The sequence below is a fragment of the Ceratotherium simum genome, chromosome 34 (assembly GCF_057802395.1).
Source record: "Ceratotherium simum simum isolate JZ-2026a chromosome 34, ASM5780239v1, whole genome shotgun sequence".
Lineage (NCBI taxonomy): Eukaryota > Metazoa > Chordata > Mammalia > Perissodactyla > Rhinocerotidae > Ceratotherium > Ceratotherium simum.
This window is the reverse complement of record NC_141933.1, coordinates 4414865-4432367: the sequence shown is the minus strand read 5'-3', so window position 1 is coordinate 4432367 and position 17503 is coordinate 4414865. Positions and strand designations below refer to the sequence as shown.

General features: G+C 55.1%; 1 protein-coding gene across 1 annotated transcript; it reads right to left on the bottom strand.

Annotated features, from left to right (window-relative positions):
- Positions 1–7516: 7516 nt before the first annotated feature.
- On the bottom strand, positions 7517–11800 carry FGF4 (fibroblast growth factor 4). The gene is made up of 3 exons (XM_004441081.2): positions 11204–11800; positions 10503–10606; positions 7517–10031 (listed from the first exon to the last, which is right to left on the bottom strand). The coding sequence occupies exons 1-3, from the start codon at positions 11541–11543 to the stop codon at positions 9855–9857; spliced, it is 621 nt and encodes a 206-aa protein (XP_004441138.1). The 5' UTR covers positions 11544–11800; the 3' UTR covers positions 7517–9854.
- Positions 11801–17503: the final 5703 nt, after the last annotated feature.

Here is a 17503-nt window from a genome sequence, read left to right as displayed (position 1 = left end):
TCAATTTGTGTTTATTTTCTTGGTTCACCTTCCACGTGTGGCAAGCGACAATGTTCGTCCATTGAGCCGGTGCTGTGTAGTTTTAAAGCAAAATGGTTCAAGTAACAAAGGCATGGGTGGAAACAAAAATATCAGGTCATAGAAGTCCAGAGGGTGTGTGGGTGTGGTTAAAATCATGAGGGCAGAGCCCAGAGTCCAGGATGAAACAGCGCCCCCTGGAGTTGTGTGGTGGCAGCTCTGGTGACACCTGAACGTCCGAGGTTTTGGACGTACTGCCTCAGCTCTCTCAACCCTCCTGACAACCCGGGACATGGGGTTGTGACTGTGACTTCCATCCTGCCGTTGAAGGAACAGGACTCAGCGGGGTTCAGTCTCATTGCTCAGAACCCACAGCTAGTGGGGGCAGCCACAGGAGTCTGCCGGCCTCCCAAACCCCAGGCTCCCCCGCAGCTGTACTGTCTCCCCTGCTGCTGGCCTAGAGACCCCCGAGCCGGAGAGCCCAGGGCTGACGACACAGAGGGACATCTCAGGACCAACGTTGGGGAGATACAGAGATGGCAACTGCCGGGGCCAGTCCAGAGGGAAAGGCGTGGGCCGTGGGGTCTGGGGTCCAGAGGGACCACCCCTGACTGCTGACCCAGCCACTGGGCCCCAAGATGACCCCATAGGTGCAAGTCCTAAAGCTCCTCGGGTCATCTGGTCAACCCCACCCATGTGTGTTTGTGTGTGTGTGTGTAGGGGGAGCAGAGGTCAGAGCAACCCCAGGGAAGAAAGGGGGACTAAGGCTGATGTGGCTGCCCGTCTGGGTTTGGGGCACCCCACGAGGATGGCACTGCCAGCCCCGGCCAGGCCAGGCACCGGAAGTGTGGAAGGCAACCTAAAGTGTGAGACGCCCAAAGGTGTGGGGCCCAGGGTTCAAGGGCACCACCGGTAAGGTCCACCTGCCCCAGGTGTACCTCCACAGGCCTCCTGGGTGGGGCTGGGCAGGATGGAGTGAAATCGGCTGATGACAGGAAATGTGTATGTTACTTTGGATGTGACCTCCAGGAAAGGAGTCCCCAAGGCATCTTGGTCTCTGCTAACGAGCGTCAAGGACTAACCCACACGGGGGACAAGACCAGGAGGAAGCAGCAGTGGTCCGTCTCCGCCCTGTCCCAGGGGACACCCTCCATACTGTCCGCATCAACACCAAACCCACTTCCCCTTTAAATGCAAGAGATCGGGGAGAAAGACAGACCAGGAAATAAGTGAGCCATCTGCTATTTTAAAAAATAAGGGCCCCCTTTTTTAATACCGTAAATAAAAATTAACTCAAAATGGATCAAAGACTTAAAATGTAAGACTTAAATATATAAAACTCTTGGAAGAAAATTATGGCAAAATCCTCACGACATTGGTCTTGGCAATGATTTCTTGGCTATGATACCAAAGACACAGACGAAAAAAGAAAAAATATGCAAATTAGACTTCATGAAAGTTTTGTGCGTCAAAAGACACTATCAACAGAGTGAAAAGGTAACCCACAAAATGGGAAAAAATATTTGCAAATCGTATATCTGATAAATGATTAATATCCAGAATATATAGAGAATTCCTACAACTCAACAATAAATAACCTGATTAAAGAATGACAAAAACTTGAATAGACATTTCTCCAAAGAAGACGTACAAATGGCCAATAAGCACGTCAAAAGATGTTCAACATCACAAATCATTAGGGAAACGCAAATCAAAACTACAATGAGATACCACCTCACACCCATTAGGGTGGCTACTGTCAAAAAAACAGAAAATAACACGTGTTGGTGAGCATGTAGAGAAGCTGGAACCCTTGTGCACTGCTGGTGGGAATGTAAAATGGTGCAGCCACTGTGGAAAACAGTATCATGGTTTCTCAAATGATTAAAAATAGAATTACCTTATGATCTAGAAATTCCACCTCTGGGTGTATGCACAAAAGAACTGAAAGCAAATCTTGAAGAGATATTTGCACACGCATGTTCACAGCAGCATTATTCACAACAGCTAAAATGTGAAAACAATCCAAGTGTCCATTGACGGATGAATGGATACACAAAATGTGGTCTATCTGTACAATGGAATATTATTCAGCTTTAAAAAGGAAGGAAATTCTGACAAATCCTACAACACGGATGAACCTTGAGGACATTATGCTGAGCGAACTAAGCCAGACACAAAAGGACAAATACTGTGTGATTCCACTTGTGAGATATTTAGAGTCATCAAATTCATGGAGACAGACAGTAGAACGGTGGGTACCAGGGGCTGAGGAGGAGGATGGGGGGTTAGTGTTTAATGGGGACAGAGTTTCAGTTTGGGAAGATGGAGAACTTCTCCAGATGGATGGTGGTGATGGTCGCACAACAATGTGAATGTACTTAATGCCACTGAGCTGTGCACTTAGAAATGGTTAAATGATAAATTTTATCGTTATGTTATGTGTTGTTTACCATATACACAGATAAAGGGCCATGGGGCAGGTAGCCGAGTGGGGAAGCTGGTTGTGGGCACCACTCAACGAGCTGCCGTCGACACCAGGAAGTTCCCCTGGTAGCCCCTGTGTGCTCGTGCACCAGCAGAGACTGGCTCCTGGTCCCCCGCTGAGCAGGGGCCGGCCTGTGGACTTGACCCGGGGGAGAACACGCGCACTGAGCTCACACCTACGATGACCCCGGGAAAGGCTCCCCCGCGTCCCTGGGCGGGGCACCTGGGAGGTCCCCAGGGTGGTGCTGGGTCCTGGGGTTATTTGGATGTTGAGCCCCCCCCAGGGCCCGCCCCCGCCCTCAAAGATCCTAGTCCAGGGGGGGAGACGGAAACCAGGCCCAGAACTAATAATTACGTAATTCGGTAATCGATTAACAGCTGCGGGATGGTTAGGAGGATGTGCCAGGCGTGGTGGATGCTGGTGGTCCCCACCCAGACCTCTTTCCCAGGATGGTGCCTTCATCCCCCGGGGGCTAATGGCTTATAGCCCCTCTGCTCCCTGCCTTTCTGGGAAGGAGCCACCTTGCCTGAATATGCCTGGGAGGGGCCATGTCCCCTGGGGCAGCCTGCAGGCAGTGACTGGCTGATAAAGGGTACAAAAGCGGGGACCCCAGGCTTTCGGGGAGACGGTTCTAGTGTACCACTCAGGCTCAGAGCACCTGTGGGGTCAGGCCCGGCCAGACCGCCTGTGATCACGCCCGTGTCCCTCTTTCCTGGTCCTGTCCTGCTTGCCTCATTTCTTTACAGGTTTCTCCTGAGAGCTGCTCCCTGAATAAACCCCTTGCTCAGGAATCCCCGTCTCGGGTTTGGCTTCTGGAGAAGCTGACCTAAGACCCCAGGGAGCATGTGATGGGAAAGGCGGCTTGGTTTGGGGTGGGCGATGGCCAGGGAAGGCTCTGGAGAATGACAACTCCTGTGTAAGCGCCTCCTGTGTGCCAGGCCTTTTTCCTTACAAACACCTGACAGCGGTTAACGTCTTTAGTCCTTACGGCAAACGACCTTTGAGTTGTGACTTTAATAAGGAATCAGAGTTAACTGATGTTCTGGGTTGATGACTGCCCCCCACATTCATGTCCACCCAGCACCCGTGAATGTGACCTCATTTGAAATAGGGTCTTTGCAGATGGAATTAGTTAGGACACGGTCATACTGGCTCAGGCTGGGCCCTAATCCAATGACTGATGTTCCTCTAAGAAGAGGGAAATTTGGACAGAGATGCAGAGGAGAAGCCTGTGTGAAGTCAGAGGCAGAGGCTGGAGGGATCGGCCACAGCTCAGGGACTCCTGGAGCCCCCAGAAGCTGGACAAGGCAGGACAATCCTCCCTTAGAGCCTTCAGACACCTTGATTTCAGACTTCTGGCCTCCAGACTGCGAGACAATAAAGTTCTGTTGTTTTTAGCCGCCTGGTTTGTGGTCATTTGCTAGGGCTGCCCCAGGACACTGACACACCCGCTTAAAGAGCTTGGGGCTGGGGGAAGAGCCTTCCAGGCAGGGAGGCAGTACGTGCAAAAGCCCTGTGGCTGAGTAGATGGTGCCTTTGGGCCCTGAGGGAACGCCAGTGTGACAGGCGCGGGGGAGAGCACCGGGCGTGGTGTGGGGGGGATGCAGTGGGGGGGCACGGGTGACAGCAAGCCGGGCCTCTGCGGCAGATTCAAGACGGCTACAAGTTCTGTTTTCTCCCCCTGGAATCTGGGCTGGCCTGGGTAGTTTGTGCGACCGATGGCAGAAGTGATGTTCTGGAACTTTCCAAGCTAGGCCATAAGAAGCCTTGGGCCCCTGGGAGCACTGTCTCTGGGAGCCCTGAGTTGCCATATAGGAACTACGACCCCGCTGCCCCAGATAAGCCCATCCAACGGCTGAGTCCTTCAACGCCCTGAAAAACAGAGGAGTCACCCGCCAGGTCCTGCCGCAATTCCTGACCCATGACATGGGGAGGTTTTAATAAAACGGTTAAGTCTCTAGTTTGGAGACAGCGTGTGATGCAGCAGTGAGCGAGGAGAGCCGCCTCGTAGGCCGGGCTGAGGGCTAGGATCTTGACCCTAATTGTAGCTGAGGCTGCAGGAAGATTTTCAGCAGGGGAGGCAGGACCCCACATGTGCATTGAGAAGACCCCCAGAAAAGGGCTATCGGGGCAGGTGGAAGTGGGAGGCCAGCTGAGAGGCTGCTGCAGCCACCTGGGCCCACGGGGTGGTGACCCCACAAAGGTCGCTGCAGCCCCTAAGGGGAGAGGGTCTGAGGCTTGGGAGGGGAATGGCGACATTGTCCTGCCACGGGTCCCTGGGTCTCCTGTGGCGCTGGGTTCCTTGCAGTACCTGGCTCTTCCAGCGCAGGCCTAGGTCCGCTCCCCAACAGAGGACACGGCCCAGTGTGGGCACCCCCTCTCTCCCCACTTTTTTTTTTTTAAGAAGCATTTCAGATTTGAATTATAAATCAAGAACAATTACAATTTATTAGCATTGAAGAGAGACCCCGAGCTCAGGAGCGCTTCTGCAGACCAGACACGAGCGAACCAGGACGGGAGGTGGCATTCCTGGAGGGACCCCAAACGCCACCTTCAGCAATGAGGCAAGTCAGCGAGGGCCCCTTGGCGGGACCCAGCCCTCAAAGACCCACCACACCCAGATGCAGGCGCTCGCTCTGCATGACAGTGACTCCCAGCACCCGGCCAGCAAATCGTCCCATCAGCGTGAGGATAAACAGATTGGGACGTTAAGACGATAATGAAGTCTCTTAGAAGAATAAAGATAACAATAGCCACTAGTTCTTGTTTGCCGGGCCAAGCACTTCACACGCATCATCTCCTCGATCCTCACCCCAGGCCCGCGAGGCGGGGACCCTGAGGAGCTGGGGGCACAGAGAAGTCACCCGGCTTGTCCAAGGTCACACAGCTAGGAGGCAGGAGGCCCGCGCACTTGGTCGCTAAAGAGGGCAGAGGTGAGAAAGCAGAGTGGAGGAGTTGTGCCCTCGGTGGTGGGCAGGTTTTGAGACACGCAAGCAGTGTGTCATAATAGAGGAGGGAGGACTCCTCTATTATGAATTTGACTTCGCGGCATCTCTGCTGCTGTCATGCCAACCCTAACCAACACCCCGTCCAGCCCCAATCCCCGCAATCCTTTCCTAACAGACTCCTGAGCTCCCAATCATCTATTCTCAGCCAGCCCAGCCACGTCCTTTCTCTGCTCAGTCCTCAGGGTTTTGAGACGGCCCCACGATCCGCCCTCTCTAACCTCGCCTCCTCCGGGCCCCATCCTACAACTCTGGCTGCACTGGCCTCCTCAAGGCTCCTTCAATGCACCAGGCCTGCTTGCAGCTCAGTGCCTTTGCATTGGCTGTTCTCTCTGCCGGAAATGCTTTTCCCTGCATGCTTCCTCCCTCAGCACCTTCAAGTCTTTGCTCCAGTGTCACCTTCCCAGTGAGGCCTCTCTCTCTCTCTAGCGTCAGCACCATCCATCCTGCCAGACGTTTTACACTCCTCATGTACTGTCATCTTCCTCATGGTGATGAGGGCCCCATCTGGGCGGGGTCTTCGTTTTCCTCACTTGGGTGTCCCGAGCTCTCGGAACTGTGCCTGGCACATAGTAGGCACACAGCAATATGTCTTAGGTGAATGAGTGGCTTTTCAGTCCCCTTTGGACCCATCATCCGTCTACACTGGAGGCTGGAAGGCCAAGTGGGGCCTGAGTCCAGCTGAGGGATTTTGCCAGCAGCGGGCAGGTTTTTACCCAAAAGCTGATGAGGCCTTCCGAGTTTGGCCAAGACAGAGCTGGACAGAGACCTTCTGGGGACCACAGGGAACAGCAGAAGAAAAGGCCAAGGCTGGAGACCAGTCAAGGCTTCCCTCCCCGCCGCACTCCCCTCCAGTGAATGTGAATAACACCCATCTTCATCTCTCTAGGGCTGCAGGAACGGAGCACCACAAACTGGTGGCTTAAAACCACAGGAATTTATTGTCTCTCAGTCCTGGAGCCCACAAGTCTGAGATCAAGGTGTTGGCAGGTGGGGTCCTGGTGAGGCTGTGCCAGGCCCCTCCCCCCGCTGCTGGGGGTCTGCAGGGGGCTCTTCGTTTGGCTCCTAGCTGCATCCCCCCAATCCTTCCCAGGGCCTTCTCCTTCTGTCTGCTGCTTTACATGACTTGTTCTTATGAGGACCCTGTCATATAGGATTATGGCCCACCCTCACGACCTCATTTTAACTCAATTACCTCTGTGAAGATCCTATTTCCAAATACTGTCACACTCTAGGTACTGGGAGTTAGGTCTCCAACATATCGTTTTGGGGGGCACACAGTTTAACCCATAACACTACCCAGATTTTTCTTTGTCATCCCTAGATCTTGGGCGTCCACAGAGGGAAGGAGACTGATCTCTTGGAGAGCAAATAGGTACAGGCGAGGACCCTGCAGCCCTTATTGCCTTTTTGTCAAGTGACTGGACATATTTTGTGGGGGGAGGGGAAACCCAGATTCTAGGCACGGTAGGTCAGCGCTTAACTTTTTTTATTGCAATCCACACTCATAAACACATCCTATATCACATCCTAGCAAGGATTAGTTATATATATCATATTTATAATGTTCACAAAGCAACCTGTACTCTTACTGTGATTGACACACTCTGGAATTTTCTATCCTATATGATTTTTATTCCCTTTCCTTTTTATAAAAGGCTAGTTGGAGTTCACGATATTGATTTCAAGACTCATTGGTGGCGTCTACTCAAGACTTTGAAAATATGCTTGAGTCAATCTTCTGATGACCAGCTCTGGGTGCTCCACTCCCCACCCCCAGGAAAGTGCAAATTGCTTCAGACCTCGCCAGGCCAAGGCGAGGGGCACAGGGCTTTGGTTCGTTCCATGTGGGAATGGCGTGAATTAGCCCCATCATGAGAATAAACTGCAACATTCAGTCATCAGGAAACTTTGTGACACTTACACCCCCCGAGGCTCCTGTCTTCAAGGCCACATTTGTGTGGACACAGCTGGCTAAGATTCGTCTCCCCCACCCCCACCCCCAGCCATGCGAAGCTCAAGACCTCAAATAGACACTGGAAGACGGGGAGGGATTCGTGTCTCGGCATTTCAAGGCAGGTTTTAATCGTTTTCAATACCTTTCCCAATTATTCACATCAAGGTCCATGGGGTCCCATACATGATCCACGTTTTCCATTTATTTGGCATCTCAATGTGCACAGCACATACATCAAATATGGGTCGGCACCTGTATAAAACTACAGACGGATTCTGAACACAGTGGTAGATACAGAAACCTCAAATCCCCATCACAGCAATAGAAACGCTTTACAGTATTCCGAAGGTCCAGTTACGTTTCTATCCGCTCCACACGTGATCAGCTGAATATATACAAGTGGTTGAGGATGACCGAATTCTGCACTTAAGACGTCTTAATTCCTGACAATTTGATTGGGCTCTGAGACAAGATGTGGTGCAATCGTTTAAGGCAGCTAAGATGATCATGGTTTGTTACTATGTAAATACATTAAATACAGAATATCCACAAATTCCAAGCCCCCATCCCTGCCCCGGGGGCACTCAGCATGGAGATATTTGAGTATCACTTTTCCTCAATATTCTTGGGGTCTAGGGCACGGTTTAAAATAAAATTTAAAAAACATTTTTCTTCCACTGCATGAACAGCAGTTTAAGGTGTATGGTCCAGTCTTAAGGCTTCTCCAGTGGCTTCTTTTTCCAACCCTCGGTTTAAGAATAGTATTTTAAGTAGATGATTTGCATTCGAACAAAGAGTTTTAAAAAGGAATGTGAAAGACAAAAACTCCAATCAGATTTTCCAGTCTTGCTGTCTGTAGCCTCCCATAAAGTTAATTCGGGAGACAGTTCAGAAACATCCTAGGAGAGTATTAAAGTCTTGAAGAAACATTTAGAGCATTTCTGGTAGCGAGCTAAGGTCATTTTGTATAAACTCTAAAAAGTCATTCATTAAAATTAATGCTTGCCATCACCTCGGAACTTTTTTTAAACATCACCGACCCTGCCTCTTCCATCGTTGCTTCAATGACAGGGGTTACATTTGTAAAATATATAAAGAAAAATATAAGGTTACTTGGTGACCATATAGTGCATGCTAACAGCTGTTTGCAAATATTTTCACCATGATTATCCTTACTAAAAGTAAATCACGGGGGTAAAGATAGCTCAAACGTGACAAGGTCCGAATGGGACGCACCGAGGCTATCTGCAGTCCTTTCTGGCTACATATGGAAAAAAAGCCAGTCGGGACTCCTGGGCCAGTCTGCACTTTCTGCAGATTTCACCAGATGAGTGGTTTAAGGGCTTTCGAGGTAGATGTTAAATCCACTTAATCAGAGAATGCAGCGGAGAGAAGCATCTTCCTCCACGCAAACACTGCATTAAGTGTTTTCGTACAATTACAAGGACATTTCACCTAAAATTAATAGCTAGTTCTAGCCCGAATCTTCCCAAGCACAAGGAAGCATGTTTTTAAAAACATATATATTCTATTACTTAGCAGCTGTATCTGCTCTCACAAATTGTATTTCATCATTGGGGTTTAGGTTGTGGTTGCAAATACACCCATCTTGTCCATTTCCAGCCTTCCGGGGGGATATCGATTCCTTTCCGTCCAATTTACAAAATTGCTTCGTTTTTGCCTTTTCCCCAATGGCCACAGAGAAGCATGGGCTGTGGCTGATCCCAAAAAGGAAAACAGGAGTTTATAAAATTGTCCAAGGATCTCCCCCATCTGGTAGATGGAGGAAGATTGACTACAGGAAAGTTCAAAGGTCGGTCTTGGCAGATCTAAAAACAGAGAGGCAGCAGGGGACTGGCAGTGCACTTTCTGTCCCCGAAGTAAACCGATATGTCCTGATTCATAGCAACGGGGCACAAAGAGTGGGGCAGAGGAGGGTGCGAGGAGAGGGGCTGAGACTGGGAGCTTCCTTGGCTGGCTTCTGAAGCCCTAGGAAGGTCTTTCCAGCCACAGGGATACTCACCCCCAAACTACAGGGGACGGTGCAAAGCTGGGTTGATATCAGAGTCTGATGTGACCAGTTTTAAAACACAGAATAGCAGCACACTGTGACAACATCTGACACATTCCATAAATCCAGTGGAAGCATCTCCACTGTTTTCCCAGAAAAGTCAGGGTTGTTTTTTTCTTTTTTTTCCCCAGAAAAATACAAAACACACCCAGAGAACCATAAATAATTTGGTGGCAATATATACACATTTAAATAATTAATTTAAATATCTTACACCTACTCTGCCATTCAACTGTCCATCCAAAGAAAGTGCCCCCAGGTGGTCCTTGGCACTCCCCTCTGGCGGCCTCCTGAGGCTGAGGCAGAGTTCTGGGGTCACAGTCTGGGGAGGAAGTGGGTCACCTTCATGGTGGGTGACACTCGGTTCCCCTTCTTGGGCTTCCCGTTCTTGCTGAGGGCGATGAACATGCCGGGGTGCCTGTGGCACTCGTAGGAGTTGTAGTTGTTGGGGAGCAGAGTCTCTCTGAACTTGCACTCGTCGGTGAAGAAAGGCTGGGGGGAAGGAGGAGCAGCGTTAGGTTGGGCCACCTCCTGGCCAAGGGACCCTGGGGGCTCCTTTCTGTCCCAGCCGCCCCCCTTTGGCTGAGAAGTCTCTCCTGGGAAGTTGGGGTACCCAAACCCTCACACAGTCAGGCTACAGCAGCTGATGCTCCAGCCACCTGCCCAGCACCTGCAGCCACTGTGTCCACCCTGAAGACTGCAGTCCTGCCCGCAGGGCCGGCCCCAGAGGCTACAGACAAGGGTTCCCAGTGGCACCCTTTGACCGACACGCAGGGATGGCGGAACGCTCACTGTTCCTGTCTTGGAACAGCGCCCCCTTCTCCGGGCTGGCCCCGGGGCCTCCGGCGGGGTGGGGGCAGTGCCAATCCTGGGACCCCTCCGCAGTTCCACGATCCACGGGTAGGCGAGGGGCGCTGCCCGCGCTCGCCAGCTGGGGGTTCGGCCCGGCGGTGCTGTACTCACCGAGCCGTACAGCTTGCCCTTGCTGCTCATGGCCACGAAGAACCGACTGGCCACGCCGAAGATGCTCACCACGCCCCGCTCCACCGGCGAAAGCTCCAGCAAGCCTGGGGGCGGGGCGAGCGTCATTCCCGGGCAAGGGACCTTTGGCCCGCACCGCCCGTCCCGGACCCCCTCGTCGGCCTGCGAACCTCCAGGACCCATTTCTGGGGTGGGGGTGGGTGTAAAGGGCCCGGGATATCGGCCGCAGGCTGCACCCAAAGGGCCCCCGGAGCCCAGCGACCTCGGGCGCGGACTCTCTCGCCGCCTGTCCCGGACCCGCGGCGGCCGCGCCCGGTCCCGGACAGCAGGAGCGAGGCGACTTCGGCGGCCACCTGGGCGTGCGTCCCGGGACCCCGCGGGCGCCGGTGGCTGCGCCGTGCGCCCTGTGCCCACGGGCGAAGGCGCTGGAATTCGGCGCCAGGAGCCTGGGCTTCCGAAGGCGGAGAGGCGGGACTCGGCCGCCGGGGTGGCAAAGCCGGTCCCTGCGGCGACTCCCGGAACCTGGAGTGTTTGCGTCCCTGCGCCAGGGGGACCGGAACCCGAGACCGCCCGGTTCCCAGAGCCCGCGAGCAGGTGCCAGCCCCGGACCTTCGTGCGCGAGTTGGAAGGAGCGGCCGCCGCCCCGGCCCCCCGGCCCTTCCCGCCCGGCCCGCCGCACTCACTGTCGCTCGTGTCCGCGTGCACGCCACCGATGCGGCCGTCGGGGAGCACCTGGAGGTGGAAGCCGATGCCCACGTTGCAGTAGAGCCGCCGCAGCCGCTTGATGCCCAGCAGGTAGTCGCCGGCGCCGCTCTGGACGGCCGCCTCCTTGGGCTGCGCGGCCACGGGCAGGCGAGCCAGCGAGCGCGCCACCAGGCTCTCCCAGCGGCGCTCCAGCTCGGCCTCCAGCGTGCCGTTGGGTGCGGTGGGCGCGGCGGCGCCCCCTCGGCCGGCCCAGGGCGCCAGCAGGGCCAGCAGGACCGCCGGGAGCAGCGCCGCCGCGGCCGCCCCGGGCCCCGCCATCCCCGCCCTCGGGCCGTGCGTCCGTCAGTCGGTCCGTGCGCCCGGGAAGCCGGGGGGCCGAGCTGCGCCTGTGGCGGCCCGCGGGAGCGCACGGCCTGGGGTGGGCAGGGAGTGCGCGGCCGACGGAGGAGCGGGAAGCGAGCGACGGGGCCCCCAGGCGCGGGGAGCTACCCGGGCTGCATGGAGCGGCGGGCAGCGGCCGAAGGACGCACAGCCCGGGCTGGGACCCTGCGGAGCGGTGCGCGCCTCCCTGCGCGCTGGGCCGGCCCGGGGCCAGGCCGCTATATATAGCCGGGCGCCCCCTCCTACTCCCGCGGGGGGCCGTTCGCGTTCGCCTGGGCGCCCGGGGCGCTGTGGCGCTCGCGGCTGGTCGCAGGCCGCCTGCCAATCAGGGCTGGGGGAGGGGTGGCGGCCGGGGACGAGCGCTGCGAGTGCCACCTGGAGGGTCCCCAGTCCCCACCCCTGGCTTCGCCCGGCCCACGGACCTGTTTGTCCCGCCCCTCGCATCTCCTCCACTCCTGCTTTCCAGCCAGAGTTTTCCCTCGTGCTTCGTCCCTCCGCGTCCCGTATCTGTGTGTCCTCTTAGCCTCTGTTCCAGGGCGGCACCCTCAGCACTCTCAGCTCCCAGCAGCCACTCTTTGCGCTTTGCCCCTCAGGGACTCCCAGGAACCTGGTTCCTTGGCGGGGATCATGCGGTCCCACCTGGGAATGAGGGGTGGGTAGAGGCAGTAAGCAACACCAGCCCCTGGGGGAGGAAGAAGACCCCAGCCGCTGCAGGCCGGGGAGAGGCAAGCCCTGGGTTGGGCCCCCTGCGCTCTGGGTGATTCAGGGATGGAGTTCTGTATCCCAGGTGGTGGCTTCGCCTGAGCAGGTGCCTCCAGGAAGGCACTGCTAAGGGAAGGCAGGAGGTGAGGAGTGGGGCTGCACCCAGGGGAGGCCACAGCCCTGCACCCCATCTACACCCACCTCCATGCAAGGACAGGTGGTAGGGCGCAGGGGACATTCACTGTCCCCATCCCCTTTGATTCCGAAGCAGGAATGTTCAAGTGCCATAGCCAGAGCCCCCAACCTAGCAGGGACCCTGGCAGGCCTCTGGAAGACTCCCCTCCCCCACCTGCTGTCCCCACACCCCACTGTGCCCATTATGGCCTGATGGGGGCAGGACTCACCAGAGGCCCGGAGAGATGCTGGCTCACCTAGGTGTGAAAATGTCTGTTCTGGGGCTGGCCCTGTGGCTTAGCGGTTAAGTGTGTGCGCTCCGCTACTGGCGGCCGGGGTTCGGATCCTGGGCACAGACCGACGCACTGCTTCTCCCGCCATGCTCAGGCCGCATCCCACATACACCAACTAGAAGGATGTGCAACTGTGACATACAACTATCTACTGGGGCTTTGGCTTTGGGGAAAAAAAGTAGGAGGATTGGCAATAGATGTTAGCTCAGGGCTGATCTTCCTCACAAAAAAAAATATAAATAAATAAATAAAAAGATTTATAAGAAAATGCCTGTTCTCTGTGGTACCTGAGGAACCTTGCTGCCACCTCCCAGCAGATCCCACCCAGCCACAGCTGCAGGGGGGCTTGGGGCCCACCCCACCTCCTGCTGTCACCAGCACCTGTGACCAGAGACATCCTTGGGCTATTTCAGCCTCCCCCACCTCCCACCACATTCCTGCCTGAGGAGCCCTTGGACCCGACCTCTGGACCCTGCTGGGACTCATTCACACCATTGGAGGGGACCCAGGAGGTTTGAGGTCTCTGTCCTGAGGCCCAGAAAGAGGGGGCAGTCAGGGGTCAGTCAGTGGCCTCGGTAGGACCAGAACCCGGTGTCCAGACACCTCCATGAGGCTCTTTGCTCTCTCTGGGCCTGCAGCCTGCCCAAGCAGTGCCCACCTAGGCCAGGAGCTCCTGGGCTGCCAGGCTGCTGGCTCAGGGCTGTCAGCTCACAGCTGCAAGGTTTGGATCTGGTGCCAAGAAGACACTTCTGGCCAGGGCACAGGAGACCTAGAACCTGTCCCTCGCTCTCTGTGTGGCCTTGGCAAACCCTTTCCATCTCTGGGTCTCTGACTCCCCTTTTGCAGAATAGCGTGGAAGGTGGGCTCCCCTCCCACAGGGGCACCTCCTCCGGGAGGTGGGACCCAGGCCCTCTGATGTCATCCCCAAACGCCGGTCAAAGTGGCCCCTCTCTTCCCAGGACCCCCACAGGGAGCTCCCTTCCTGTCTCCCCTGTTTGATGGCAAGTTTGGGGAAGGACCCTGGTGCTGGTCCATCCCCCAGAACTCCTGGCCCACCCACACACAGTAGGCGCTCTTCGTGGGTGCACTGACAGCCGGCAGGGGTCTTGGGAGCTGGGAATTCTGAGTCTCACTCACCTGAGGCTGGTTCCACTTTGACTCACCTCTGCGGGCCTGGGCCTCCTTGGCTGTGCAGTGGAGCCAGCAGAAGCACAGTGAGGGCTAATCCAGCCATCGCAGGCAAAGGATGCGACACAAAGCTCTTAGTGCTTCTGAACCCCTTTCCGTGGCCCCCTTCCGGCCCCTTATCTTCCACACGCTCCCCTTTGGCCACTGTGCTCCAGCCACGCTGGTCTTCTTTCCATGTCTCCAACCTTCTCACTGGAAGACGATGACTGCTCCCCAGCAGGTCTCCCCTCTGATATCTGCCGCTCAGAGACCATCCACGTGTACTCCTCTGTCACCAAGGCAGCCTCCTCAGACCCATCCCTCTGGTCGTAGCCTCTTCGAAGCCCTTATGGCAGCTTCTCCGTTACCTGCTGACCCTTCCCTCCGTTGGACCAGCACCTCCATGGGGCCAGCTCAGGTGCGTCTTGTTCCCAGCAGCATCCTCTGTGCCTTCAACCACGCCTGGTGCACAGTGGGTGCTCACGAGGTGTTTGTGAGGAGGTGGCTGCCTGGCTAAGTGTGGCCCGGAGCTCCTCCGCCCGCAGACCCTCCAGTTCAAGGTGCAGGGCCCCACCCCCGCCGTGCCCGGGGCGGACAGAAGGTGCCCGCCGAGCCCTCGGGATCGAGCCGCCAGCTCCCCCACGGGAAGCTCCACACTCGTGGTCGTGGTTGTTCCTTTCATTAGAAAGGAATGGTTGGACCAAGGTGACTAATTTTTCCAGATTCAGCCCCCTTGAGGACTTGAAATAGGGCTTGCTGCTCCCTGGGCAGCACAGTCTACCAAGAACCGGGGGACAGGAAGCCTGTGGGGCCAAGTGGAGGAGGCTCTGAGCTCTGCAGTCGCCCGTTTCCAGTTCAAATCCAGGCTCCGTCCTCTTAGCCGCATACCTTTAGGCTATTTCACTTCTGAGCATGCTCAGTTTCTCCGTCTGTAAAATGGGCATAAAACACTACTTTCAGGGGTTGATGCCAACCTTAACCAGACAGTGCAGGCTGTAGGAAAAGACTGAACCTGGCCACCCCTTCAGACTGCAGGCCCCTTGGCGGGTGGTTGAGACAGGGCCTGGCTAACTGTACATGCTCAGAATTTGTGAAATAACAAGTCATGTTTTTATCCTGTAGGAGGCTCCACCTACATCATCAGTTGGTGACGGGAGGGGTGTGATGGGAGGGGTGACATGTGCGCGGTGAGGAACAAAGGCTCAGAACTGAAACCGGCCAGCCCCGGGGCCATCAACCTTCCTAACCGTGACCTTTTCTAACCTACAAGAAACATGGCGGTGTCGTATCTTCAGGAGAGGGTTTCTTTTCCCATGAAGGAGTGACAGGGCTTCTCAGAACAACCAGCCCGGCTGTTAAGAACTTACTGGGCTTCATCATCATAATAATAAAAAAAAGTGCTGCATGAAAATTCAGTTCTAGTCCTCAGGGCGGAATGACGGAGCACAGCCCAGGGCAGGGCTCCCAGGCCGCAGAAACTTTGCAAATCCTCAGCCTTTCTTTCTGTTCAACTTCCCTTTCTCTCTCAGCCTCCGTAAGAAGACCCTCACAATAGTGGCTTTCTGCAAAAGTCAAGGAGACGGGCAGAGCCGCTGGTATGGAGGTGGTATAGGAGTGGAAACACCCCAGGAAACAATAACTTTTTCTTTAGAGCATCCAAAGAAAAGGGAAATTCAGTCAATTTTTTGTAGCTTTTTTTATTGTGGTCACATACACGTACCATGAAATTTGTCATTTATGTCTGTGTGCACAGTTCAGTGGCAGTAAGCACATTCACATTGTTGCGCAACCATCACCGCCGTCCATCTCCAGAACTTTTCCATCTTCCCGAAATGAAACTCTGTGCCCATTAAACACCAGTTCACCATTCTCCTTTCTGTCTCTGTGAATTTGATGACTCCAGGGACTTCATACAAGAGGAATCACACGGGATTTATTGTCTTGTGTCTGGCTTATTTCGCTTAACATAATGTCCTCAAGGTTCATCCATGTTGTAGCTATCACAGTTTCCTTCCTCTTTAAGGCTAATATTCCCCTGTTTGGATGCTCACGTTTTGTGCATCCATTCCTCCATCAATGGTCACCTGAGATGCCTCCACCTTTTGGCTGCTGTGAATATGCTGCTGTGAACATGGTGTGCAAATATCTCTTCGAGACCTGCTTTCAGTTGTTTTGGGGATAGACCCAGAGGAGGAACTGCTGGACCATATGCTAACTTTATGTTTAATTTTTTGAGGAACCTCCATACTGTTTTCCACAGTTTTGTTTTAAGTCACCTTGATCATGGGGCATCAAGGACGTGGGACAGCAGGTCGGTCTTGGCTCACAGAGGCGTCTTGGGTAGACAAAAGCTTGTGCAGAGGCGGCTCTGTGCCCACTTGGTCGTCCCTTCTCTTGTTCTTCTTCTGGCTTCTTTTTTACTGGGAAGTTGGACCCCCCGCCCCCGGGCCTGAGTGACAGGTGCAGGGTCAGTATTTACAACTGCAAATCAATAAGCAGTCCACCGTGCTGCTGCCCAGGCGGGCGGGTGTTTGTACACCTTAGATACTCAAGCCTGGGAGAATCCCAGAGAAACTGTGCCTCAGTTTCCTCACCTGTAAACTGAGGAATTGGAGTTCTCACCTCGAGGGCTTCCGGGAGAGTTAAATGAGATGACAGGAGTTGAGCACGAGAAGAACGGGCAGGTGTGATGACTTAGCGATGCACGTGGTCTCTGTCGATTTACAGGGGGTGCTGCCCCACCGGAGTGTGGGCTGGGGATCCAGGGGCCGGCGCATGGCCGAGCCCTGCCCTCACTCTTGGCGTGACCGTGGGCAGTCTGCCTAGCTTCTCAGTGTCCAGTATCTACCTTCCTGCGGTTGTGGAGAGAATCAGACGTGTCAAGCGCCTCCACGCTTGAAGGTGCGTTCTCCACGGCTGTGTATGCACCATCGGTGCCTCCCCAGATAAGCCAGGGCCGAGATGTTTATTCCGAGCTGTCGGGGAGCCAGGCGTGGTGTGGGCTTTGCATGCCTGATGCCTCTTCTCCTCACCCCGCCCCACCTTATCACCACCACTCGGAGGAAGAATTAACCGAAGCTCAGAGCCTTTGAGCGGCTCACTCAAGGTCACAGAGCTACCAAAGAGAGCCAGGACTCAAACCCTGGCCTTGGACACTGAAGCCCAGGTTCCTGACCGTGCCGCTCTCTGCCTCAGCTTCCCTTCTGCAAAACGGAGCTCGTGGTCCCAACATGGTCTGCCTCATGGGGACGTTGGGGATCTAACCGTGCAGGTGAAAGTCTTCTGTCAGCTCTGGGGTGGGGATCAAGCCCTACTCGGACATCACGACCCCAAAAGATCTGTTCCCTTGGAAAGTCATAGGATACACAGTCAAGGCCCCGGCCCTGCCAGTCCCTTTTGATATTTCAAACCAAAGACGGTCAGAGCCAGCAGGAACCCGCCGGGCTGTTGAACCTGACCCTCTTGTTTCACGGCAGTCAGCGGAAGGCCAGAGAAGGAAACGGTCACGCAGGGTGATCAGGAGGCCCAAACCTCTCGCTCAGGGACCTGTCCACTCTGGCG